Here is a 26397-nt window from a genome sequence, read left to right as displayed (position 1 = left end):
TGCAGAGCCTTGCAGGCTGCGGGTAGCAGTTCCACTTTCTCTACATCCTCAGGGAGCGCATGTGCAGGTTTGTTACATGTTACATGGGTATATTGCATGGTGCTGAGGTTCAGGGTATGACAGATCCTGTCACCCATCAGTGTCTGTTGTTCTCATCTTTATGTCCATGTGTACAACAGGACACCTTTGAATGGCTTGAGGTAGAAGCAAGATTTTTGCTCAAATTTACATTTCATTAAGACCATTTGGATTACTCTGTGGAGAGCAAATGGGAGGGGATAAAACTAGAGGCAGAGAAAGCAGCACATGATGGGGAGGGAGGGGTTCTTTTTCAGCTGTACAGACGGACCTCTCCCCATCCCTCCAGCTTCAGATGGCCCCACATTCCTGCCTGCCTCCCTTCAGTTTCCTCCGGAGCTTGCAGACTAGGTCTGTGCAGGGTGAGGCAGGTGGGGGTCTGGGTTGGTCAGAGGAGGCAGTTGAGGTTTAGGAGAGAAATGGTGCTGAAGCTGTGGCCTTAGGAATGGGAGCTCATCTGAGGTCTTCTGGTGATCAAGATCCTGGCTGGAGCTGCTCAGCTCCCTGTAGCAGGGCTTGAACTTGTGGCCAGAGCTGGAGTTGAGCTCCAGGGAAGGTAGACCAGAGGCCCTGGCTGCAAGCCTGTCCTTGCCCAGCTTTGTCCCTGACGCCCTTGCTTGCCCAGGCCAGCTTTGGCCTGAAGGCTTCCCCAACCCTTCACTTCCTCCTCTGCTGCTGTCATGACTGGACCATGATCCTGCCTTTCTAGGCTCTAAGGGAGGGAGTCAAAAACTGTGGGCCTGAGGCAGGTGGGAGGACACCAGGACTGGGAGGCAGCAAGTCCAGACCTATCCAGCCACCCGACAGTCAGTCCCTGACTCCTCTGGCCTCCTATGATCTGTCTGTAAAGTGTTTCTTGGCCCTCCCACTCTGGGCCAATGTTCTTTCTCCCAACTGGCTTTCATAAAAGCTGCTGCTTCTGGGAAAGAGGCATGGCTCAGGGTCTCCCTACCCTTACCTGTTTCTACTCTAGTCCACCCTCGATTATATTCAACTAGGATCAGTCCAGAGAAGAGCAGAACTTGTTTGAGGCCTCAGAGCACCTCCGTGTGGTCTGGGAACTATGCCTAAGGTCTTGCCTCTGCAATGAGCTGTCCCTCAGGGGAGAGTTTTGTAGAGTGGTCTGTCTGTAGACTGAGGTGTCTATAGTGGTGCATGGTACCATTCCTGCCTGGCTGCCCAGGGTCTGGAGACCCACCAGCCCACTCCATGCTGTCTCAAGGGCACACACTCTTCTCTCTGTGGTCCATACTACTGGGAATCCTGCCCTCCCTTCCATGGTAAAGGCTTTGGACTCACTCTCCCAAGAAGAGAGAACCCCCAAGAGCACCAGCTCAGACACACACAGATGTGAAATCTTTAGAATTCTTTGAAAGCGACAGCAGCGGCATGAGGACCTGACCACTTGCTGCAGGGGTAGCTGTCTTTTGACTTGGTAGGTAACAAGCATGAACTGTGGATTTCAGTCCTGCTCTGCGGTCCTCTGACTGTGGGCTCTCCGGCAAGTCTTGTTCTACCACCCACTGCTACTGGGTGTTATTGGGCAAACCACTTAACTTTTCTGAGCCCTGGTCACATAAGTTAAGACCCACAACATCCTCCCTGTCCCCTGCACAGAACTCAAACGAGAGAAAATGTTTTCATGTGTGTTTTGGCCTACCCGAGGAAGTGTTGGTGAGAACACAGTGGCTGCATAAAGGGAAGGGTACTTGCAACATGCACTCCTGCCACCCCTTACCTTGAGAGGGCTTCTCATCCCTGGGCCTCATAGAACTTTGGGAGAGAAATTTAGAGAAGTTCAAGAGTAGTTTCCCTAAGGGGCAACTTCCCAAGACAGCATTTCATGCTGAATCCATGTAGACTCAGGGAACTAGCCTCATGACTAGAAAATAAGCATGTGTCCACTTGCTTCAAGGCCCAGATAGTCCTTTCAAGTGACCAGAGCTGTCCTGTCTCCTCCACAGGGCTCTCTCCACTGCGGGAGAATTGGAGGCTGGTCTGCCTCTGCAGAGATGAGGCCTGAGCCGCTGTGACTACTCTCAGTCTATGCCCGTTCATTCCCAACTCGGGGGCAGGCAAATGCCCGTGCCCCCGTGCAGCCCCAGCTCCCCCTGCTGACCAGGATGCTTCATCTTTTTGGGTCATCCTCTCAGATTAGCTACAAAGGGTACTGTCCCTAGTCTGGGCATGGTGCTCTCCCCTTCCAAAGGCAGCCTCGTTGCTTTCCTTCCTAGCCTCATGGCCTGGATCTAAGCTGGCACATCCCTGTGCCAGGTGGGGCTCACAGGCCTTGGGAGAGGGCAGCATCCCTTACCCAACCCTGCCTGAGGGCCTGGAAGTCCTCACTATGATGCTATTCATTATGCATGTACCATTATGCACATACTGTTATGTACTTGTGGTATCCAAAGTCGGACAAGCTCAAGGTCCTGAAAGAGGGACCCCTCTGCCATGGGCATGCTCAGTTTGCAGGTAGGGCATAGTCCTTGAAGGATGCAGAAATTTCAACAGACACCTGAGAAGACAAAATGATAATGCAGTTGTGGAAGCAGATGGGCCAAGGAGAGTGATGGATCCAGTAAGGTTTCAGTTTCTTGGGGAGCAGGGCTGGAAAAGTGGATGGAGTCAGATTTCTGGATGTGGGGGTCTGGGGAAGGAGGTAAGGGGGTGCTCTGGAGCCCTTTCATCACTTTCATCCCAGCAGGGACATGGAGTGACCAGGGTGAGGGTGCCTGTGAGGGTGGCTGTGGGGCCTCCCAGGTCCCCCCACCTGGCAGTTTCTAGCTGCCACAGGTATATTGCCCCCCTTTGCTGACCCCAGGACTGAATATTTTATGAACTGGTTTCTCCTGTTCTCAAAGGAATATTTATTTTGTTTTTGTTTGTCTCATTTTATAATAGCTTTATTGATTTATCATTTGCATACCACAAAATTAACCTTTTTAAAATATATACTTTAGTGGTGTTTAGTATATTCACAGAGTTTTGCAATCATCACCATTATCTCATTTGAGAACATTTTTATCACCTCAAAAAGAACCTTCACCCCATTAGCAGTCGCTCCCCATTCCTCCCTCCCTGGCAACCACTAAACTACTTTCTGTCTGTATAGCATTGCCTATTCTTGACATTTCATATAAATGGAATCATGCAATATGTGGTTATTGTATCTGCCTTCTTTCTTGGCATAATATTTGCAAGGTTCCTTCATGTTGTAGCATATGTCAGTACTTCATTTCTTTTGTGGCCAAATCATATTCCATTGTATGTATATATCATGTTTTATTTATTCATTTGTCAGTTGATGGACATTTGGGTTGTTTCTGTTTTTTGACTGTTCTGAGTAATACTGCTAGGAACGTTCATGTACAAGTTTTTGTTAAGACCTATATTTTCATTTTTCTTGGGGATATACTTAAGAGGGGAATTGCTGGGTGATACAATTTCAATGTTTGTCCCCTCCAAATCTCATGTTGAAATGAAATTCTCAGTGTTGCAGGTGGGGACTGGTGGGAGGTGATTGGATCACGGGGATGGCTTCCTCATGAATGGCTTAGCACTATCCGCTTGGTGATGAGTGAGTTCTTGCTCAGTTCACTCAAAATCTTGTTGTTTAAAAGTGTGTGGCACCTCCCCCATCTCCCTTGCTCCCAGTCTTGCCATGTGACTTGCTTTCTCCCCTTCCTCTTCTGTCATGATTGGAAGCTTCCTGAGGCCTCACCAGGAGCAGATGCTGGAGCCATGCTTGTACAACCTACAGAACTGTGAGCCAATTAAACCTCTTTTCTTTACAAATTATCCAGCCTCAGCTATGTTTATAGCAACGCAAGAACAGACTAACACACGGGGTCATATGAAAACTCTGCGTTTGGGGATATTTGTTTTTAAATTCAAATGAATAGTACATGAGTGTTTAGGAGAGAAGCCATACTTAGTTGTCTGGGCTTCTGGAAGGGAGGCACCCTTAGCTTGGTACTGAGGTTCATTGGCACTTTGGATAAGTCTTTTGCCTGCTGGCTTCAGTTTTCTGATCTATGAAGTGGGGTTAGTACTGATCTCTGCTCACCTCAAGGGCTTCTGTAAATAATTACTACTTGCGGGCTGGGCGCAGTGGCTCATGCCTGTAATCCCAGCACTTTGGGAGGCTGAGGCAGGTGGATCACAGGGTCAGGAGATCGAGACCATCGTGGCTAACACGGTGAAACCCCGTCTCTACTAAAAATACAAAAAATTAGCCGGGCGTGGTGGCGGGCGCCTGTAGTCCCAGCTCTTCAGGAGGCTGAGGCAGGAGAATGGCATGAACCCGGGAGGCAGAGCTTGCAGTGAGCTGAGATTCCACCACTGCACTCCAGCATGGGCGACAGAGCAAGACTCTGTCTCAAAAATAATAATAATAATAAAAAATTACTACTTGCATAGCATGTCATGGATAGCAAAGGACTTCTGCTTGCTTTAGGTACTTTCATTCTTCAGCCCTGCAAGTTGAATGTTATTGCTCTAGTTTTGCTGATGAGGAAGCCAAAACTCAGAGAGGCTAAATGACTTGACTGAGTTCACAATGTGGGTCGATGGCAGAGCCTGAACTTGAACCTAGACTTACCAGAGTCCAAGTCCCTGGCCTGAACCCTTGCCTCAGATGTGTCTCTAAGCAAGGCAGGGCCCAGACATGGACATGGCCAGTTGTAGGCTCTGAAGCAGAGCATGCTGTAGGAGAGAAAAGGATGCTACAAAAGTCCATTTTTAGCTGTGTGACTTTAGATAAGTTGTTCCACCTCTCTGAGCCTCAGTTTCCCCATCCACAAAATGGAAGCAATAATTATAACTTATAGCGCTGCAACAAGGGCTTGGGAAGACGCTGTACATGAAGTGCTCAACATGATGCCAGGCACACAGAAAGTAGTTGGTAGAAGCTTGTAGGGCGCACGAGGAGGGGTGAAGAGGATGCGGGGTGCTGTGGGACTGTTGGGGAGAAGTGGCTGGCTTCTGGGCTGGTCAGAGCAAGCTTTAAGGAGGAGACCTCCCTTGGGCTGGCCAGGAAGGTGAGCAGAAGGTGGAGAGTCCCCTGGGAAGGCCCAGTGTTTTCTGACCTGGTGCTGCTGAAAACCACAAGGGGTTCCCAGGGTTCTCAAGAGATTTCCCATGTTGGGAGTTTGTGGACAGGCTCTGCTGGTGCCCCCAGCCCTTACTCCCAGGCCAGCCTGCAGATGCCTGAGAGGGGAGCTTGTGTGACTGCCTCAGTTAGCCCGAGTGGTAATAAAACACTTTAAATTTATTGTGACATTTGGATTTAATTAAAAAGTACACACTTAAGGAAGTAGAACATAATGGGGAGAGAGGCAGCGTGGCTTTTCCCCTCCTTTCTTCCCCAAACTAATTAGCGTTGTATTTTAAATTGTTTATGTGCCGCTAATCATCGTAATAAATCATTTATACTGAAAAAGACACACTCGGCTGTGCCCGCCGTGCGGGTTCCGCTCACAGGGCTCTATCGCGAACAAATTGATCTGGAAGTGAATTTATTAACCACTAGGGAAGAAATCATTAGTGCTTTCTCTAAACATTCCCCAGGTACGCTTTATTGCTGCAGTTTATGCTGTAACTAAGAGGAGCATTATCAGGTCCATGTTGTAATTTCCTTGCAAAGCCAGCAGCCCACTCCCAAGCTAGGGGCTGGGAGGGGCTGGGAGGGGCTGGGGAGTCCCTGCCTCCTCTCCTATATGTGATCTGGTGACCCCAGCCTCCTTTCCTAGTGCTCCTTATTCCAGAAAGGGCTCCCTGTGAAGCCCCTGCAGGCCCGAGGCCTTGGTGGCTGCATTCTGTTGTCTCTTACCCACAGGGTGGTTCACACTCATTCATGTTTATGTGTCAGGAGTATGGCTTAAAGTTGGGAGCTAGCCAGGGGTTTGGAAAACTCTGGGGCTGGGGCTGAGGGAATCAGTAATCTCAAAGAGTCTTGTCATAGACCAGCTTCCCCACCCAGAGATGGCGAATGCACGCACTGTGAGCTAATGATAGGCTGGGAGGCACAAATGGGGCTCAACAGGGACCCAGGCAGGAGTGGGAGGCTGCAGCCGAAGCTGCTGGGAACATCCTCTGTGGGCTCATGCCTCCAAAGGTCTTCCTACTGCAGGCCTGGGGCCTCTCCAGGGTTTGGCTAGAGCAGTCTGTTCTGGCTTGGTGAGACCCACTGCCCTGTGCCTCCTTGTCCACCTCACCTGGGTGCAGGGCCCAGGCAGTACTTGTACTCCAGACATGTCTGACAGATGACAGACAGCATGGCTGTCAGCTCCCTGGCTGCAGACTCTGTGCTCTGGGCAATGTGGCCTGTGGCCACACCAGCTTGGCCAGCAGCCAGCCCACCCTGCTGACTCTCACACAGGATGACACTTTCCCTTTGCACTTGGGGGCTTCAGACCACTCTCACTTCACAGGGGCTGCACTGCAAGACACACAGCAGGCTTTCTCCCACCAGGTTTCCAGAAGAGACATTCACTTCTGAACAAGGATCTTCTGCCTGGGAGCCCTTGGCTGGTCTAGGATACAGATCCCAAACTGTCTGATTCCAAAGCTCTTATTCTAAATGGCTTCATCCATGGTTGCTCCCTGAGCCTCCTCAGTCATGCGGGAGACTAAAGGGAGATCTGGCCCACGTGGGCCTTGCTTTCAGTGTCTCTCTCTTATCCAGGTCTGCAAAGAAGTGCTGAAGCAACCCCCAGGGCCTCAACAGGAAGCCCCGGGGCAATGCCTCAGGCAGGCATCCCAGAGGCAGTGCTGTCTCAGCCACAGCCAAAGGGGTTCCCATCCCTGCTGCTCCTGGGGGTGGGGCCTGGAGTCTCCCTCCTAACCCCCAGCCCTTTCTCCCCTCACCCAGCCCAGTGGCTAGCAGATGGGATTTGGCAGCTTCAAGAAGGAAGCAGGACCCAGCAGCTGCCTAGGCTCAGCTTGCTGGGAGGGTCCCCTCTTTGTGCCTGGAGAACGCATTTAAAAGTTTGAATTCAAAATTGATTTTGAAGGGCCCTAATCTCCCATCCCCCGGTGCTCACGGTGTGTCTGCAGCTCCTGCCAGACTCTCGTTTTCTGGTTCAGCGCGCTGGTGCTCACGTCCCTGATGCTGTGAAATTGAGCCTCGTCTGAGAGTTCATGTCCTCCTCCTCTGTGGAGATTGCAGGCCTCTTGGGAGCCCTGTTTCATTAGATGGGTGGCGCGGGCTTTGCGGGTGCCCAGGGAGCAGCTGAGTTGCTGTCAGGGGAACACAGATTCCAGATTCTTCTCCACCAGTCCCCACAGCTGTGCATCTTCAAGCAGCATTCTCTTAAGGAACCTAGGGGCTGGCTCCAACAGCCCAGGATGGGATGGGGGTTGGTGGAGGCTACAGATCGAGAAAGGCTTGGGCCTGGGGCTTTTCTGTAGCAAACTCCAGGGACTGCTTTCTCCCACTGGCCCCCGGAGACTCAGACTATGCTGACAGGGAAGGGTAGTCATTTTTGTAAGCCAAGAAGACCCTCAGGTAGGGAGTTGGGAAGGCTAGGTCTGTGCCAGGGGTGGAATTACAGAGACACTTGGTACTCCCTGAGGATTGAGATGGGTATTTATGTGTAAAGGGAGGCTCGCAGTGGAGGCAGGGGCTGGAGGATGTGTTTTTGCTCCTCTTTTATCTAAAGGATAAAGGGTTTATATTTGCATGAGAGCTGTCGTGCCTCAGCTGGAGCCCTGGGATGGCTTCTCAAAAGCCTGGATTGTGACAGCCATGACCCAGGAGCTGCTGTGGTTGAATCTGCTTTGTTCGTTAGGGCCACATAGCTACAGGTACCTGGTGGGTGTGGCACAGGGGCAGCAACAAGCCTGATTAAGGCTCCATCTCTGGCGGCCCTGCCTATCTAAATTGGCCCACTCTGGCCAGCAGACTCTTGCCAGTAATATCTGGATAGAATCCATTCAGTCTCTTCATGCATGAATTGAACTGATGGCTAAACAATGACTGCTTTGGGGCTCAACACTGGGAACACAATAGTGGACAAGACATGTAGGGCCCCAAGAACAGCCTTCATGAGGCTTTTGTTCTTAGGAGAGTACCCAATCAAACTTTTTTTTTGGGGGGGGGGGGAACTCATAGAAAAGTTTAAACAATTACAAATTGTGATGAAAAACTCAGAAGGAAATTACTGAAGTGTGGGGAGCTCATTTAAATAAGGAAATAAGGAGGTCAAGAAAGGCTTCTCTGAGGAGATAACATTTAAGCTGAAGCTTGAAGATGAGAAAGAGCCAAGTATATGCAAAGGCAGAGGCAGGGAAGGGTGTTCTGGGAAGGTAATAGCATGTGCAAAGGCCCTGAGGCAGGAAGGAGTTTGGAGTGTGGCTGGAGCACAGTGTGGGAGGGAAAGGCAGACACCAGACACATGAGGATGTTACAGGCTGGATGAAGAGTCTGGATGTTATTCTCAGGCCATTGGATGTTATGAAAGGCTTCCAAGTTGAGCAGTGACCTGCCCTGGTTTATCTGGAAGATCCCTCCAGCTGCCGTGTGAAGAATGGGCTATGGGTACCAGACATCATGCTATGCTCATAGTGTGTCGAGAGACTGTGATGGCTGTGGAAATGGAGGATGCAGGTGGGATGAGGAGCAAGAGTTGGCAGGGAAAGGGGTGATGAGGATGGAAGTCTGAGGACGACACTGAGTTTCTGGCCAGAGCACTGGGTGGATGATGGTGTGGGAGGGAGGAAGTCTGGGTGAGGGTACAGGGGCGAGGTTTGGGGAAGAAATCAGGAATCCTACTTTGGACCTGTTGCTTTTGAGCTATGTCTGAGACTCTAGAGACAACCAAAGAATGGAAAGAAAATGCCAATACCCATCCTGGAGAAGGCGAACACGTTACAGATAACGATGCAATTAACGTAAGCCTCATTCCAAGTGACAAACTCCAGTGAGCACATGCAGCTTCTGATGTTTCTAAATTTCCCCCACTAAAGAACCATAGAAAATTATGTGAGACTGCGAGAGCAGACTGCATCACACCTGCTCCAGAATCACATCCAGGCCTTCCTGTAAGCTCTCTATGATGTGAATATTTGTGCCTCCCCAAAATTCTTATGTTGAAGTCCCAACACCCAATGTGATAGTGTTAGGAGATGGAGCCTTTGGGGGTGATTAGGTCATGAGGGCAGAACCCTCAAGAATGGGATTAGTGCCTTCTTAAAAGGGACCCCAGAGAACTCCCTTGCCCCTTTTGCCATGTGAGGATACAGCAAGAAGATGGCCATCTAATGATCCAAGAAGAGACTCTCACCAGACATGGAATCTGTTGGTGCCTTGCTCTGGACTTCCCAGCCTCCAGAACTGTGAGAAATGAATTTCAATGGTTTATATGCCACCCAGTCTGTGGTATTCTGTTATGGCAGCCTGAACAGACTAAGACAGTCCCTTAGGCTATTGCTATTGCCCCAAACCAGACTCAGCTTCCCTCAACAAGGAAGATCTGTGGGGGATGTGTGGAAACTCCTCAGTCCCTTTATGTCATGGTGGGTTCAGGCTTTAGATGCAGTATTCCTAAGGATAGGTTATTCTTTGCCAAAACGCGCTGCAAAAATGTAGCATATGAAGCTTCCCACTTTGTACTCCTGCACAGGAAATGGCCCCTCTGGGGGGCTCTGGGGATCAGCGGCCCAACCTTTCCCTGACAAGGGGTGTTTTGTATTCCTGCAAGGAGTGTTTCAGAGCCGTCTTCTTTTGGTAGGGTCCAGAGTGGGTCCCAGTGAAAGTTCACTTTCCCCATTGCTTGAGGAAAAGATGATGTGATGCTGCCTCTGGCCCTGGGACACGGCAGGCAGGGCGTGGATGCCTCCTGGCCAGCAGCCTGGATCTGCAGCCTCGCTTGGCTGCTGGTGGCTTTACCCTTGGGCAAGTTGATGATTTTTCTGCACTCAGAGTCATGACAAGGGTATGTTCCTGGTACAGAGCAGGCACTCAGTAAGGGGTAATGTGGTTTACTGTCATCCGGTTGAACATGACTACGGTGGCTGCAGGTGCTAGGGGTGCGACTGGACAGTGCTTCCCTTAGGCCTTCCCTCCTGTGATGGGATCTAGCGTGCAGGAGGAGCTTGGCACTTAGAGCAGGCAAGCATTGCTGGACTTCACCCTGAACCCATCCCCTCTCCAGGACCTCTTCTGCTCCAAATGTCTCACCCTGAGCTGGGCCTGTCTCCAGGACCTCTCTGCTCCCTGCTCTACCCATCCCCTCATTCACACACAAGGCCCTGGCTGTTGGCTGAGGCTCCCGCTATCATTATAGCCCTGGATCTGGAGCCCCCAGCTCAACCTCCTCCTGAGGACATGTGCCATCTCAAGGCTTCTTTGTCCTTCTCAAAGCTGCAATGCAGACATCTTGGCTCTGCTTCTACATGGCCCTCTGCTCCCTTCCTAGCCCTGTGCCCTCTGTCTACTTAGTTTCTGGTCCATGTCCCCTTGCTGGCTCTGCCCAGAAGCCCTTTCAAGATCCCACAGCAGTCATAGCATTTGAAGGACCAATAGATGAGTGGGAAAGTCCTGTGGTCCACCCAGAGACAGTGCCCTGCATGGACAGTCATCCCTCTTGGTTTTAGCCCAGGCCCTGATCTAAGCATGGCCCCAGCCCTGACCCCAGCACCATCTGGCATCCAGGCTGCACCAGAGAATCCAGGATGTGCAGGGAGGCCCTGGGCGTGTGCTGGATGGGAACTTGAACCCTGGAGTCTGACAGGCCAGGATTCCAATCTCTGCCCTTCAGTCTTCTAGCTGTATGACCTTGCATGACCTGAAACTTCCCAGGCCACTGTCTTCTCATCTGTGAAATGGGGGTAATCATTTAGTGTATCAGAGTTAATATGAAGATTCACTGAGACAACACTATAAGATGGTTAGCCCAGCACCTGGCACAGTGACTGCTGAGTAAATGGTGGGGTTTATGAAAGGCATACAGAGCTCTGATGAGGGCATCTCCATCTCAGCTCCTTTTTTAAATTGGGTATCACATATATGCAGTTAAATGCACAAGGCTCAAATGTTCAGCTCAGTGAATTTTTATACAGGTATGTACCCATATGAACACTCAGATCAAGACATAGGACATTTTCAGTACCTCGGGCCCCTCGTCCTTCTCTCAGCTGATAATATGCCCCCCACCTCACCCCAAGTAACCATTATTCTGACATCAGATCAGTCTTGCCTGTTTGGGAACTACATATAAATGGACTTATACAGTATGTACCTTTTTGTGTCTAGCTTCTTTCATTCAATATTATGTTGTCTGATTGACCCAGGTAGTGTGTATTAGTAATTCATTCTTTTTAATTGCTACATACTATTCCATTGTACGAATATACCATAATTTATTTTGTTTTACTGTTGATGGACATTTATGTTGTTTTCAGTGTAGGACTATTAAGAAGAAAACGTCAATGAACATTTTTGTGCATCTATTTTGATGGGCATAAGCTCTCATTTCTGTTGGGCATATACCTAGGAATATAATTGTTGGGTCATGAGATACACCTAAATTTTCTCAGCTAATTGCTTTATGCTACTATGCCAAACATTTTTATAAGTACTTCGTGTTCATCATTCAATTTAATCCTCAATCCTTTAAAGTGGGCTGTCCTCATTTAGCAGGTGAGTAAATTGAGGCAGAGCTGGGAAGCACCAAAGCCAGAATTCTAGCCGAGGGTGTATGTCTGCAAGGCCCACAGTCTCACGGCCTACACTACCCCGCCTCTTCTCAGAGGCTCGCTTGAGGGGTAAGCAGCACCAGAGTCAAAGGTGCCAGTCCCTCCACTGAGCTGACCGCCACCCCATGGGCTGAACCCAGCCTCTCAGCCTTCCTCTCCCTGCCCTAGTGGGGAGCTGCAGGCCACAGGAGCCCCTGCCTCTCTCCCTCATCCTCATAGTGAACACGCTGCCTGCAAGTGGGTGTGCAGAGGGGCGGTAATGAGCGTGCTCTGGGTGGCCGTAGCCGTGCGTTTCAACAGTTGTTCTCATTGGCTTTTGATTCCAAATGAGTAGGAAATGCTATTAGTTCAGGCCTCGCCTGCCGCATGGCAAGGCCCTGGAATAGGAGTGCAGTGAGACGAGAAATTGTGGAGATAAAACTGGTGTGAAATGGAGGCCTTCTCACAAGGCTGGATGTGTCCGTGTGAAATGAAGTTACTTCTGAGAAAACGAGATTTAAAGAGATTCTGCAGAATTAGATTACACTTTCAAATTTCCTTATTAAAGAGGATTGATGCCTAGGAGGGGCTGCTGGTAGGCTTGGTTTGGGATCCTACTCTGTGGTTCCCAAGCCTGGGTGTGGGCCCAGGCAGGCAAAGCACCTTATAAGTGACAGGGACCCAGACCCCCAGGACCCAGAGAGTGAGTCTCCCCACCTCCAGCAGCTGAAGTAGGCATGAGGATTGTGGGACTGAACTTCTGGGTAACGTCTGATGTTGCACGTGGGTCCATGAGGGTAACACTAAGAGTTCATGCTCTTCCAATTCCTTCCATCTTCAGGTCTCTTACTTGTGGGTTTTGTTGAAATCAGAGCTTGATTCTAAGGGCTGTTCCACTTTTTGACACTGTAGTCTTTTAAGAGACTAAACGTGCATGCAGCTGCTTGTGCATATGTGCGCATCTATGCATAAGTGTATATTTACATGAGTGCACCCAAAAGCGTGCTCATACACACACATGCATGTGTGTGCTTAGATGCATGGGTATGTATTATAATGCAACTTACTGAGCACCTACTGTATGCCAGCACTGTGCTGGGAACTGAAATAAAACTGTTGTGGGGAGAATAAAACAGATACAGTCCCTCCTCACATGGACCTAGTGTATGTGTGTGATCACGTGGACATGGGGAAGTATTTGTGTGCTGCTGTGCATGTGTCCTGCAGCTGTGTGGTGAGCATCTGCATGCTCTTCATGTGTCTCCTAATCTCTGTGCAGTCTCCTGCTTGGGTCTCAGCCCCCCTCAGCATGTGGCCCTGCAGCACAGCTCCCCTCAGCATGCGGCCCTGCAGCACAGCCCCCTCAGCATGCGGCCCTGCAGCACAGCCCCCTCAGCATGCAGCCCTGCAGCACAGCACAGGAGTCAAGTACTTGGGCCCTAGTGATAGACTGCCAGGGTTCACATGCCAGCTCTTTCTCCTACTAACTGTGATCAGTTAGCAAGCTTTCTTGTGCCCCAGTTTTCCCATTGTGAAATGGGGGTCATAATGGTTGTGGGTACAGCTCTTGGAGGCAGAGCACTGGGAGGTGCTCAGTCACTGTCATCTCCCTGCAGGTTGCCCAGTGCAGGCTCCCTGCTGGCCCCAGAGGAGGGCTCGGGTACCCATGGTGAGAAAGGGAAGCCCCAAAGCTGCAGTAGCAGCTGTGTTGTGCTGTGTGAGCTCTGGAGAGGGCCTGCAGCTCAGTCTCCCCAGCCCAGGCCAGAGAATGCCTGGGTGCTGGTTTGGAACCAGTATTGAGGCTTGTTGAGAGATTATGAGAAATACCAAGGGCCATGCACAGTGATTCACACCTGTAACCCCAGCACTTTGGGAAGTTGAGGTGGGAGAATTGCTTGAGCCCAGGAGTTCGAGACCAGCCTGGGCAACATAGTTGAGACCTTGTCTCTAAAAATAAAATAAAATAAAATAAATTCCTCCCCCCAAAATTTAGCCTGGCTTAGTGGTATGTGCCTGTGGTCCCACCAACACAGGAGGCTGAGGTAGGAGGATCTCTTGAGCCGGGAGGTGAGGCTACAATGAGCTGTGACCACATCACTACACTCCAGCATGGAGATAGAGGAAGACCCTGTCTCAAAAAAAAAAAAAAAAAAAAAAAAAAAAAAAAAAAGGCTACACCTGCCTCCAGGGCTCTTTCCAGAGCAGCCAGAGGGTCCTGCCCTGGAGCTGTCACCCTCTGCATGGCCACAGCAACTGCTTCCCACACGGCTGGTCACTGGAACAGCCTGTTGGACAGATATGGTGGCTTCCTTCTACACATACTTGCACTGACCACTGGACTGGCCTTTGGGTGGAGCTGGACTATGGCCAGTGCCAGGGTGACTTTAACCACAGTAGAACAATCAAATCAGTTCGTTTCTCCTCAAAATAAGTGTCTCTCACTATCCTGTCCCATATGTTGAGGAGGGTGACACTAATCAGAGTTCACATTTTACTGTGGCCTTAGACCTTAGCACATCACATAAATTAACTCCGTTCTTCCTCATGGTGACTCTGAAATGAGTACTGTTTTCATACCCATTTTACAAAAAAGAAACTTGAGAAAATGTGAATTAAGGTCACACAGTCAAAAGTGTCAGACAAACCCACATTGGGAGATATTCCATGAAATGACTGGCCTGTACTCTTCAAAAACGCCATTGTCTTGAAACACAAAAGAAGGTTTAGGAATTCTTCCAGATGTAAGTAGACTAAACTTGACAACTGAATGCGATGCAGGGCCCAGGATTTTCCCATAAAAGATATTTTTGAAGAAATTGGTAAAATCTGAATGAGGTCTATAGATTAGGTAATAATATTATGCCAATGATAATTTTCTGGTTTCAATTATTGCACTGTGGTTACATAAGAGAATGTCCTTGTTTTCAGTAAAGCATTTGCAAACCAGAAGTATTAGGGGATATAGAGGCTTCCTGTTTGAAACCAACTCTCAAATGACTTAGGGAAAAATTATAGGTAAGTTGGTAGGAGTAGGTAGAAAGATGGTGGATAAATCAAATGTGGTAAAATGTTACATGCAGGGAATCTGGGTGAAGGTTTTACAGGAATTTTTTCTACTATTTTCTAATATTTCTAATATTTTCTAATATTTTTCTACTATTCTTGCAAGTGTCAAAATTATGTCAAGAGACAAAATGTTAAAAGAAAAAGAAAGCAAGTGCTGAGCAGGGATGGTATCCTGGGGTGAGTGTTAATACTATCAGTTCCTGTTCACTGTGCCCTGGGCACCAGACTCTGTGCTATGGCCTCATGTGCATAACCTCATTCTATCCTCACCACATTCTGAGTGGAAAGAGACCATTGTGGCCCCCAGTACACACATGCCAGTCAGAAAGGTGGGAGGATTTAATCCAGGTCCCCCAGCTCCTTGGAGCAGTTCCCAGACTTGAAACTAGGCTCTCTGATTTCAAGGTCTGAACTCTTAGCCTCAGTCCCGCTCTTGACTCTGACCTTTTGGGGAGAGTGGGCATGGGCAGGACAAAGGCATTTCTTCCTGGAGTAGTAACAGAGTGAAGGCCCTGGGACACAAGCAAAGAAGATCCATTTGCTGGAGGGAGAGGAGCTGTGTTCCAGGATCCTGCAGGGAGCAGAGCCAGCAGTGCCAAGCAGGACACACTGGCGTGTGGGAGGGGCTGCAGATGCCCAGTGGAGTTGCCAGGGTGTGGCTACAGTGGCTCCCAGCAGGAGAGCCACAGGGAAGAGCCTGGAGTGACCTGGGACTAGGTGAGGTAGATGTTCTGGGCTGGAAGACTGGCCTTGGAGGCGCTCACTGGGGTAGGTGTCCCGCCAGGGTGCCATCCAAACCAGAGGCACTGGTAGTACTGGAACCTGTGGGCTTGGCAGTTTCAGGAAGTCCACATGCTGGAGCTGAGGGGCAACTGGGCTGGGACAGGTGGGTAGGAATTGCTGGGGACTTGGGTCTGGCCTAGTGGACTACTCTGGGGTCCATGTGAAGATGAGGGCATTTCTCCTCCCTGCTGGAGGAAGAGAGTGGGAGGGGCAGGATGACCTCTGGCAGTCCCTCCCCACACCTGGACTGTCTGGCTTTCCCCCAGATTAAAGAGCAGAGGATGAGTGTCTGGCAGCCAGATGAGTCAGACTGGGAGGCTTCTCTCTGAGCCTGGCTGCCTCCTTCCACCGGCAGCCCTGCCTCCACCCCCTGCTAGAGGTAGGGGTTGCAGTTCAGCCTGTTTCCCCTCCAATGTCGTTCCCCTCATGTCCTGAGACTTAAGGGTGACCCTGGGTTGAGTGGACTCGTTTATTCTGTTGGGCCCAGCGCATGCATCTGAGTGTGTGCCCAGGCGTGCGTGTCGGCGCAAACATCATCCGTTGTAAAGTATCAGTGTTTTCATGGGTGAGTAGTAATTACTGGGTAATGCTTTAAAACCTTTCCTGAAGGAGCGCAAAGCCATTTTTTTCTAAAGTCAGGAGTACATTAAAAGGATTACCATGTAGATTTGATTTTTAGATAACACTAAAATGGATCCCAAATGGACTTCAGCAAAGGGATGCTATCTCCTTAATGGAAAGTGCATGGCCCGAGGCTTAGGTCCCAGAGCCAGGCTGGGGAAGGAGGGAGGGAAGAGGTGTCTGCAGAAGGGCAGGCTGGCGGATTGTGCGGGGGAGGGCTAGGTGGGAATGGGGGAGGCAGAGCAGGAGGGAGGGCCCTGACCCTGTGGGGAGCTGATCCCTCCATCTGGGGAACAGGAGACTGCAGAGCCCCTCCTGAAAGCCCCTCCACCTTTCCGGGAGTGTTTTCAAGTCTCCTGGATCAGCCTGGTGAGAGCAGACACAGCATGGATGTCCCATGAGGAAGGAAGAGTTTTCCAGAGCCAGGAATCAGTTCAGCATCCCGGAAGAGGGGTGTCCAGGTCTTAAGGTAACCTGCCTGTGCAGAGGCCAGCCTGGGCACAGGCAGTGGGGAGGGGGACTTGCGGCAGCTGGTAGCTTCACCCCTCATGGCTTCCACAGGGCCCTGTAGGTGCCAGATCCCTCCAGTGGAGAGACTGTCGACTAGTGCTGGAGTTCTCAGCCCTGCAGGAGCCAGGACAAACATGCTAGGGTCCGAGCTTGGAAGACCAGCCTGTCCAAGAGCCAGGGTAGATAGAAGAGAGACTGGGACAGCTGCTTCAAGTGCTGGGCTCTCTCACTGTCTCCCTTCATGCTAGGCTATAATTTAGTGGGCTAGGGTCTCCCCTGAGTACAGAGGTTCCAGCCATTCACCCATGTTCTGGTAATAGCCCAAATATAGAGTCCTGGGAGGGGCTCAGGACTGCTGGGAAGGGAGCCAGGCCTGCCATGAGCCTGGCTGAGCAAAAGGAATGTGAGCCTTGTAGGGGCTGTAGTGGGGGCCTGGCCCAAGATCTTCCCAGTCGGTTTTTGAATGCATAGCTCTGTTGGCTGCACGCTCCCTGCACAGGGCCTAGGGACAAAGGTCCTGCCCTTGGAGCCCTACCCTGGTCCAGGTCCTACCCTGGGAGGCCCTCATTTCCCCATCCAGCTATTTTAACTCCTCCCCCATGTCCCCACACCTCCCTGTAGGCCAGGACTTGGAAGGAGCCTTGCAGACCCCTTTAGTTCTCAGGGGTACCTGCTCCCCAGCTGCCTTCCTTCGGCTCTTTCAGAGCTCTGTGCCAGCTGGGCCCTGCTGGAAGAGACACAAGCAGGCCCGAGGACAGAGTCATCCTGTACCCCATCCCTCTCTCAGACCAATTAACCTTTAGAACTGCATTAAGGAAATTAGGCAGCAAACTCCCCAGCTAACAGACAGGCCCTGCGGGGACTGGACGGAGGAGGAGGAGGGAGCCCACTGGCCCTGCGCACTGCAGCCTGTGGGTGAGTGCCTGCTCCCCAGCCTCACCTGTCCAGGAGAAGTCTGAGGAGCCAGCTGGGCTGACAGTGAGCACAGGAGAGGGGAAGGAGCCCTGGGGCCAGCTTGATGGTGGCTGACTCAATGCCCTGTAACTGTCTGAGCCTTAGGTTCCCCATCTGTAGAATGAGAGCATTTAACTGGAAGAACTCTGAGGGCTCTTCTGACCTTACATCTGTGGATTCTGAGACCAAGGCCTCTTGTGGCTGGTCCTCCCCTGACGCCCAAGGAGGGGGGAAGCAAAAGGAAGGGAAGCAGCCTACCCCTTCAGACTCTGGGTTGAGGGCAGTGAGGAGGGCTGGGAATGGGAGCGACACCAGGGGATGGGAGGAAGGCCAGAGCCCTGCGGAGAGCAGGAGCCCTTTGGAGAGGACAGGGCCAGTAGAAGGACCGACTCCATGGGAGTGTTGGAAAGCCGGGGAGATGGGGAGGGATGGGCCCCTATCCAGCCTGCACCTTGGTCAGGAACAGAGTATGCACACCCTCCCTGTCTTCAAAGGATTCTCAGGCAACTCCCACAGGCCTGTAAAGTCACAGAGCAGGGCTTCTGAGGTCCTCTCCACTTCCCTCCCAGCCTCACAGGTCCATATGGATGTCCAGGCTACTGGACAACATCTGTCCCCATCTCCTCCTCAACTGTCCCTGTAGTCCCAGGAGAAGGGAATAGGAATCCATGCCTCTGTCACTTCATGCCCACACCTGCACATCGTGCCTGTGTGTGAGGGGTGTGCGTGAGCACACATGCTCACCTGCTGCGACGGGAGGCTCTGCTCTGTGGTGAACATCACGTTGGGCCCTTTGTACTTGGTGCCTGTGTGTATGTTGGGAAGCCGGTATGGACGCTGGGAGGTGCTGATGGCTGAGAGATCCTAATCCTGGTAGAATGAGGAAGGATCCAGAGGCTCAGAGCCTGCCCTCCCCCAGGCCAGGGCAGGTGAGGTGTGAAGCATTCCCAAGGGGAGCCCCAGCCAGGCCCTGCCAGCTGCCCCCCGTTACCTGCCAGGAGCCCCAGAGCCTCTGCTCCCTCCTGGGAGTGTCCCAAGAGTGTCTCACTTCCTTCTTGATGCCTTCACAGCTCTACATGGATAGACCAAGAGGCTGTAGCATTTCAGCTGGAGAAACATGAGTTGGCAAAAAGATCTGGGGGTTCTAGAGGACCTCATGGGCCTGAGGAGACTACATTTCTTAGGCTTATTGCTGAAAGAGCCAATGCAATGGTGGCTTCACAAGGCGAGCTTCAGGCTTCTCCAGGGGAGACCGCACAGGGGATAGAGGCCAGGGTGGGGAAGAACAGCTCAGGGAGGCTAGTCCTGGGGTCTGTGCATGCCTTGAGCAGAGCAGCCTCTGGAGGGACCTTCACAGGGCCAGGGAAACAGGCTGTGCCACGCAGCCCAAAGGACAGGACCCAGAGCCAGGGAAAGAGGTTACTGGGGAGGAAGTGAGGGCTCCTGGGAGCCCCAAACCTAGAGGGGGCAGCAGAGAGAAGCAGTGAGCTCCCCATTCTTGGGGGATATTCCTTGAGGCCTAGAGCTATGGGGCCCATCCTGCGTTCCTGTCTGTCTGTCCGTCTGCAGGCGTGCCGATGCTCTCCGTTCAGCCCAAAGGGAAGCAGAAGGGTTGCGCGGGCTGTAACCGCAAGATCAAGGACCGCTATCTGCTGAAGGCATTGGACAAGTACTGGCACGAAGACTGCCTCAAGTGTGCCTGCTGTGACTGTCGCCTGGGCGAGGTGGGCTCCACCCTCTACACCAAGGCCAACCTCATCCTGTGCCGACGCGACTACCTGAGGTGGGCTGCCGACCCCTGGCCTCACAAGCCCTTGTCTTGCTCAGAAAGCCCCCCATCCTCAGCCCCAGTGTTACTGTGCCCCGGCCCTAGACCCAGTATCCTGTGTGTCCCCCCATTCTTGACTGTCCTGCCCCTGCCCTGCTTGCCCCAGATACCTGAGAAGTTACCTGAGGGAAGGCCCAGGTCTTTATGCCCTTGGACTCAGTGCTCAGCACAGGTTCAGGGCAGGCATTTATAACCTGGGGCTCCTAAGTTAAGCTTTCCGAGGGCCCCAGCCTTGCTCCCCCCACCGCCCCCCACCCCCTGCCTTGGCCAGGTGCTTCTGACCCACCTGATCTGGAATCTGGGAGGGGATACTTCAGAGGGGCTTTGAGAACAGGTGTGGAAGCTTTGACTTCCCTGGGCCCCTCCTCCCTAATGCAGTCTTCTTCCCTCTCCCGGTGTCCAACTTTCCTTTCCAGGTGGTCCTTAGGAGCAGGCATCCATTTGCCCATGGAAACTGGCAGGCAGCCATATCCTAGGAGCAGGGCCACTGATGCTGGAGCTTCAAGACCTGGGTTGGAACTAGCTCTGAGCCTTTGGCTCCTAATCTTCTCCTAGCCTCAGTTTATTTCCCCGTGAAGGGTGAAAGAACAATGTTTCCCTGCCTTGCATTCCTCTGAGCTCTAACTCACCCTCCCTACAACCTGGATCCCATTCCCTGGGGCCGCCTCCCCCAATTAACCCTCCCTGAGGCCATTTACGACATCAGCAAGGCTGGAAGGAGGCCACAAAGCAGGGCCTTGGCTGAGGCCCAGCACCTGCATTTGGCTCTGTCACAGGCTGCTGGATGGTGGCCGGGCTTGTGGGGAAGGAGGGCTCATCGCATTAATTAACAGGTCAGGGCAAGGGCTTCATGGGGCTCCCTCTGCCCAGGTCTGGGCATGTTGCAAGGGGGAGGTTATCAGTGGAAGCTCCCCCACTTCCCCAAAGATTCTTTGACTGACCTGCCTGCACCTTCTCTTTTAACACCTGCATTTAAAAGTGATGTAGTAAAACAGAATCTGTGACTTAATGCTCCTTGCCAGGGCTGGAGGGGAGAGGCTGAGACCAGGAGCAGGGGTTAAGGAAGAATGTTCAGACTAGGCGTGGTGGCTCATGCCTATAATTCCAGCACTTTGGGAGGCCAAGGCAGGCAGATGGCTCCAGTTCAGGAGTTCGAGACCAACCCTGGACAACATGGTGAAACCCTGTTTCTACGAAAAAAAAAAGAGCCAGGTGTAGTGGCTGTACGCCTGTAGTCCCAGCTACTCAGGAGGCTGAAGTGGAAGGATTGCTTGAGCCCAGGAGTTTGAGGCTGCAGTGAGCTGTGATCGCGCCGCTGCACTCCAGCTTAGGTGACAGCAAGACCCTGTCTCAAAAAAGAAAAGAATGTTCCTGGGGATTCACCCCTTGAGGACCTAGAAGGGGCCTCCATGTCTGGAGGTTTAGGGCATCACCCAGGGGCTGACCCTACCAGGTTAGGACAACATGGCAGACCGTGTGATGGGCCCACATGACTTGGAGACAGAGGCCACAGTGCAGAATGGGCTTATCAGGAAAAAGCGCCCACAAGCATACAGGGCCCTGCCAGCTACTAGGGATGGAAGGTAATTTTTTTTTTCCTCTGGCAGAGGCAAGGAATGACTGTAGGACCAGCTAGACCAGTGGGCTGGGATAGGAGCGTGGCTTCCTTGAGCTGCTCAGGCCGGGAGAATGGCTGTCCAGAGCCTGCGCCCTCTGCAGCAACTGTTCCTGGGCTGATGGCAAGAAAAGCCCCTCTTGGCAGGCAGATGCTGTGGCCCAGCCTTTGTCTGCCTTAATCTGAGCCACCAGGCAGCTCAAGCTGATGAATAATAGAGCCAAGCTCATCTGCAGGCGCCTCAGCATGAGCTGGACAAATTGGGGATTAGAGGGGCCCCCCTCTTCTCAGCCTCCTTGCCTCACTTGGGGCTTGCTCTGTCTGTGTGTAGGAAAGAAGCAAGGAGGAGCTGGGATGGCTCAGACCTTTGGGACATCCAGCCAAGGGCTGGCCTGCATGGGGAGGGAGTAAACTCCCTGTCCCTAGAGCTTTACAGCCAGCAGATGAGAGGAGGGATGCCTGCCTCAAAGAGGCATTTGTGCCAGATGTCCTTGGTGCTTCCTTTGGGCATCAGTTCTGTTTTATAGCATCTTTGAATAGCATCATACATCCCTATTTTACAGAAGGATAAACTGAGGTTCAGAGAAAGGAAAAAAAAAAGGGACCTAGGCAAATGAAACAGTGAGTTTGTCATGGAAAAAGGATTTAATAAAACACTTTAATTTTGTCAAGGCACAGTGGCTCACGCCTGTAGTCCCAGCACTTTGGGAGGCTGAGGCAGGAGGATCACTTAAGGCCAGGAGTTCAAGAACAGCCTGGCCAACATAGTTAGACCCCATCTGTATTTTAAAAAAATAGAATAATAAACACTGTAACGTCAAAGGTGGGAAAAGCATGTCACACAGTAGTTTAGAGCATGCCTTCTTGACCAACGCCCTGTGACTGTCCAAGTTGTTTCTCTGTGATTCATTTTTTAAATCTTTAAAATGGGGAATAACAATAGTACCACCTCCTAGGTTTGCTGTGAGGATTAAGAGTTAATCTTTGTAAAGTTCTTAGAATAGTGGCTGACACACAGTGAACACTACCTAGGGGGCTGCTTAGTTTGTCATGACTGAGAATTTACAACAAGTTTCACAACTACCCCGTGAAGGGTATGTTTCGGACTTTGTTTTATAGATGACTTAAATGAGGCTCAGAGAGACTCACTGACTTGCCTGAGGGCACACAACCCAAGATTCACATTCTGCTCCTGAAATTCAGGCTTGTGTGGTTCTGGATCCCTTGCTCAGGGCCCAGCCTAGGATTCTCTTGGTGGCTCCGGGGCTTGAGGACCCTTGTGGGAGCCTGGGAGGGGGCCTTGGGATAGGCAGTGACAGCCGACTCCTGACCCCCTACACACCCTCCCTGGAAGGGGATGTGCCGATTTCTTGGCAGCCTGATGTCTGGGCGGAATCTAGATGCTGCGCTCAGTGCTCTCATCCTATTGCATGAGCCCACCTGCCGAGCCCACAAGTTGGAGGATGGGAAGGACCCTGGATGGAGACAACTCCTTTCCCCCTGCCCACCCAGCTCCCCAGAATGCTGCTGAGTCCTCTGCACCCTTCCCTCGGCAGGCTCTTTGGTACTACAGGGAACTGTGCTGCTTGCAGCAAGCTGATCCCAGCCTTCGAGATGGTGATGCGGGCCCGGGATAACGTGTATCACCTCGACTGCTTCGCCTGCCAGCTCTGCAACCAGAGGTCAGTGCTGGACTGGCAGACCCAACACACTCCCCAGATGCCAGTCTGAGGCCTGCTGGGATGGGCCGGGAGCACGGTGGAGGCATGCAAGCAAATGCGGGTTGCATGTGTGTATGTGGTGGTGCGTGCAGGTTATGAGCGTGCATGTGCTTTATGTGTTTTGTGTGTGTGTAAGCTTGGTAGCCAAATGTGTGCACTTTAATACTGGATGTGCACATCTGTGTGGCACATTTCTGTGTGAATATAATGAAGGCGTGCATGAGTTTACTGTGTATGCATAGCGAGTGTGCATGTGCATGCATTTGTATTTGTAAATGTCATGTGCAAGTGGGCACATGTGCATGATGGAATTAATATGCATTTGTACATGTGTTTTTAAATGGGAGTGTATGTGTATGTGCAATGTGTGTGCATGATGAGGTGAGTATGCATGTGCATACATGTTTTATTTTATTTTTTGAGATACAGTCTCACTCTGTTGCCCATGCTGGGGTGCAGTGGCGTGATCTCACAATCTTGGCTTACGGCAACCTCTGCCTCCCGGGTTCAAGTGATTCTCCTGCCTCAACCTCCCAAGTAGCTGGGACTACAGGCGTGTGCCACGACACCCGGCTAATTTTTTTTTTCTTTTCTTTTTGTGTGTGTGTTTTTAGTAGAAATGGGGTTTCACCATGTTGGCCAGGCTGGTCTTGAACTCCTGATCTCAGGTTATCCGCCCACCTCTGCCTCCCAGATTGCTGGGATTACAGGTGTGAGCCACCGCGCCCAGTCTGTATATGTGTTTGAAATGTGCACGTGCATGGGATGACGTATCCTCCCACCCCCGTACCCAGTGTGTAGTATGTGTATGTGTGTGCATGTACGTTCCAGTGAGAAGGGGTTCCCAAATCTGGAGGGCAAAGTCCCCTTAGGGAGTGGCCACTCTCTCCTCACCCAACCCTTGTGATTCTGGTTCCAGCCCAGCCTCTTTTCTGGTCTCTTGTCCCCAACTCTGTGCCCTAGCCCTGTGGGAGTCCCTGGGGACTTAAGGAGCCAGAGCCCTTCAGTCCTGGCTGGGGCCTAGCACCAGAAGGCAGGCACTTTTCTCAGGAGCTCCCAGGTCAGGTAGGAACGCATACAAGTGCTCCCTGAAGTGAGGTTCAGAGGGACCTACAGGGCACGCTGGTCTGGCTGGGGGCTCTGGCCAGACCTGGTGCTAGGAGGGCTCAGTGAACTTACAGCGCCACCTGGTGGTGTGACTGGAATCTGCTGGAACTAGGCCAGCGATCCTTGGGGTCTCACTAAAGGCTTCACCCACCCTGGGGACATCTTTAGGGAAAGGACTGGAATCTTCCATTACTTGGGGAGGACTAGGAGACCAACGAAGGGTCTTCCTTGGGTAGGAAAGGAGATACTGGAACAGGGTCATCTCCTAGAAGGATGCTTTAGGTAACCTACCGATTTTGTTTAGAGGAAGAATGCCCTGTACTGAGCCATCCTCTTAAATTGGGGAGAGGGATAGAGGGATGGAAAAAAACAACCATTTTATCCCTCCCTCCTTACCCATCTCTGCCTTTTTTTTTTTTTTTTTTTTTTTTTTTTTTTTTTTTTTTTGAGACTGAGTCTTACTCTGTTGCCTAGGTTGGAGTGCAGTGGTGTGATCTCGGCTCACTGCAACCTCTGCCTCCCAGGTTCAAGCAATTCTTTGCCTCAGCCTCCCAAGTAGCTGGGATTAGAGATGCCCACCACCATGACCAGCTACAGTTTTTTTGTATTTTTAGTAGAGATGGGGTTTCACCACCTTGGTCAGGCTGGTCTTGAACTCCTGACCTTGTGATCCACCCACCTCAGCCTCCCAAAGTGTTGGGATTACAGGCATGAGCCACTGTGCCCGGCCTCATTTCTGCCTTTCTCCATCTGTCTCCCTCTTTGGTCTTTTTCTGTTTGTCCTTTCCCTTTCTCCCTCTCTGGGACTGGGGTAGGCTGTTCCTGCACCTCTCCACCAACCCCCCTAACCCTACACTCACCTCCACAGGAGACCTGACTGTGGAGGCCTGTGGCCCAACTGTCTGTCTGTCCTACCACCCCAGGCTACAGGGCCTGGCCAAGGTTGGGGCTGGCCTGGGGGAATTGCCCAGGTATGCTGTGGGGACTTTAGGCAGTCCCCTCTGGAAGGTTCAAGGAACAAACTTCCCCCACCACCTCCAACATAGCCCACCTCCTAGGCCAGGCTGGGTTCTGTCTGCAGCTCCCCCTTACCCACTGGGACCTTCCCATGGCTTCTCTCTCTCGCTTGGATTTTCTAGATTTTGTGTGGGAGACAAATTCTTCCTGAAGAACAACATGATCTTGTGTCAGATGGACTATGAGGAGGGGCAGCTCAATGGCACCTTTGAATCCCAAGTTCAGTAACACCCGGCGCCTGGCCTCCAGGCCCGTCTGTCCACCCGCCTGGCCGGCCGGCCAGCCACTCTGCCAGTGCAGGCTGGCCAGTCACTCTCCTGCCACATTAGAACTTCTCCGTCCTCGATGGGAGGGACGGCCCTTCCTCCTCCACCACCGCCCGTCTGTGTATGACCCCTCCTGGGGCCAGGCCGGGCCTGTACAGTCTGTCTTCTGTATATAAATGGGAACATTTATTTTATGAGAAATGTAATGCGATTTTATTACTGGCGTGGATTAAACTTATGAATGTTTCCGGGAGGTTACTCTGCGTTGTTCACATGACTGACACAGACCTGGGGCCCCTCCCCTCTGCCTCTCAAGGGCAGAGCACAGAGCAGGGTGGGGGTCTCCGGCATGTGCTGTTGCTGGGCAGGGGAGCAACAGGCTGGCTTTAGGGGAAGAAGCTGGGAGGAACGAGACAACTCAGAGACCCCAGCCCCAGCCAGAGGTGAGACCTGGGGCATCTTTCCTCTGGGAGAGCACACACTCTGGCCCTGAGTAGGTCCCCAAGAAAAGGGGCAAGATGAAGCCTTCCCTACCCTGTGTTCCATCCCCTCTGTTGAGACCCCCAACTGAGGGCACAGATGGAGACCCAGCTCTGACTTTTTCCCCAGTAGGACCACAAATCTTGTGTCCTCTGCCATGGGAGCACCGTGCTGAAACCTCTCTTCCCTTTTAGGGTGACGGACAGTACTTGTTGTCTCTGCGAGCAGCTGGGGCCCAGCTTTCTGCTCTTCTGAGTGAGCAAGAAAAATCCTGTTTCCTTTCAACTCAGCCCATGCAGTCTGGAGGCATCCATTTATTCAGTCAGCAAACCTCCACAAACTCCATGTCTCAATCCCATGCTGCAACCGGGGGTGTCCTGGAGCAAATCAGATGTGAGAATGAATCATAGATCAGACACTGTCCCTGCCCTTGGGGAGCCTGCTGTGGGGGTGGAAAGTGGAAGCCATGTTGCGGGGAAAGCCAGGAAAACAAAGCACATCATTGTGAGGACAGAATGCTGTGCGGAGACCTGGGACAGGCCAGTTCCCTCTGGGGGACACAAGGCCACTTGTGATGACTTAAGAGAGTCATGGATGGACAAGTCAATGCACATATGGTCAGACAGATATGTGCTGCAGGCAGGAAGGATGGACACACAAGTAGACAAGTGTGTA

The 26397-nt window shown here is 51.7% G+C and overlaps 1 protein-coding gene across 4 annotated transcripts in view; it reads left to right on the top strand.

Annotated features, from left to right (window-relative positions):
• The window catches only part of LMO1 (LIM domain only 1), a 53398-nt gene extending 27898 nt beyond the window's left edge, over positions 1-25500 (top strand). For 3 of the 4 annotated variants that reach the window (XM_030918207.1, XM_010361264.2, XM_010361263.1), the window contains exons 2-4: positions 19258-19471; positions 22688-22813; positions 25099-25500. In XM_030918207.1, coding sequence (XP_030774067.1) covers positions 19266-19471; positions 22688-22813; positions 25099-25204 — 438 coding nt within the window. In that variant the 5' untranslated portion in view covers positions 19258-19265 and the 3' untranslated portion in view covers positions 25205-25500. Of the gene's footprint in view, positions 1-19257; positions 19472-22687; positions 22935-25098 lie in introns of all 4 variants that reach the window. The other variant, XR_747760.2, reaches the window with a different exon arrangement.
• Positions 25501-26397: the final 897 nt, after the last annotated feature.

The sequence above is a fragment of the Rhinopithecus roxellana genome, chromosome 15 (assembly GCF_007565055.1).
Source record: "Rhinopithecus roxellana isolate Shanxi Qingling chromosome 15, ASM756505v1, whole genome shotgun sequence".
NCBI lineage: Eukaryota > Metazoa > Chordata > Mammalia > Primates > Cercopithecidae > Rhinopithecus > Rhinopithecus roxellana.
Note: the sequence above shows the minus strand (reverse complement) of the source record. Positions and strands in the feature narration are given on the sequence as shown.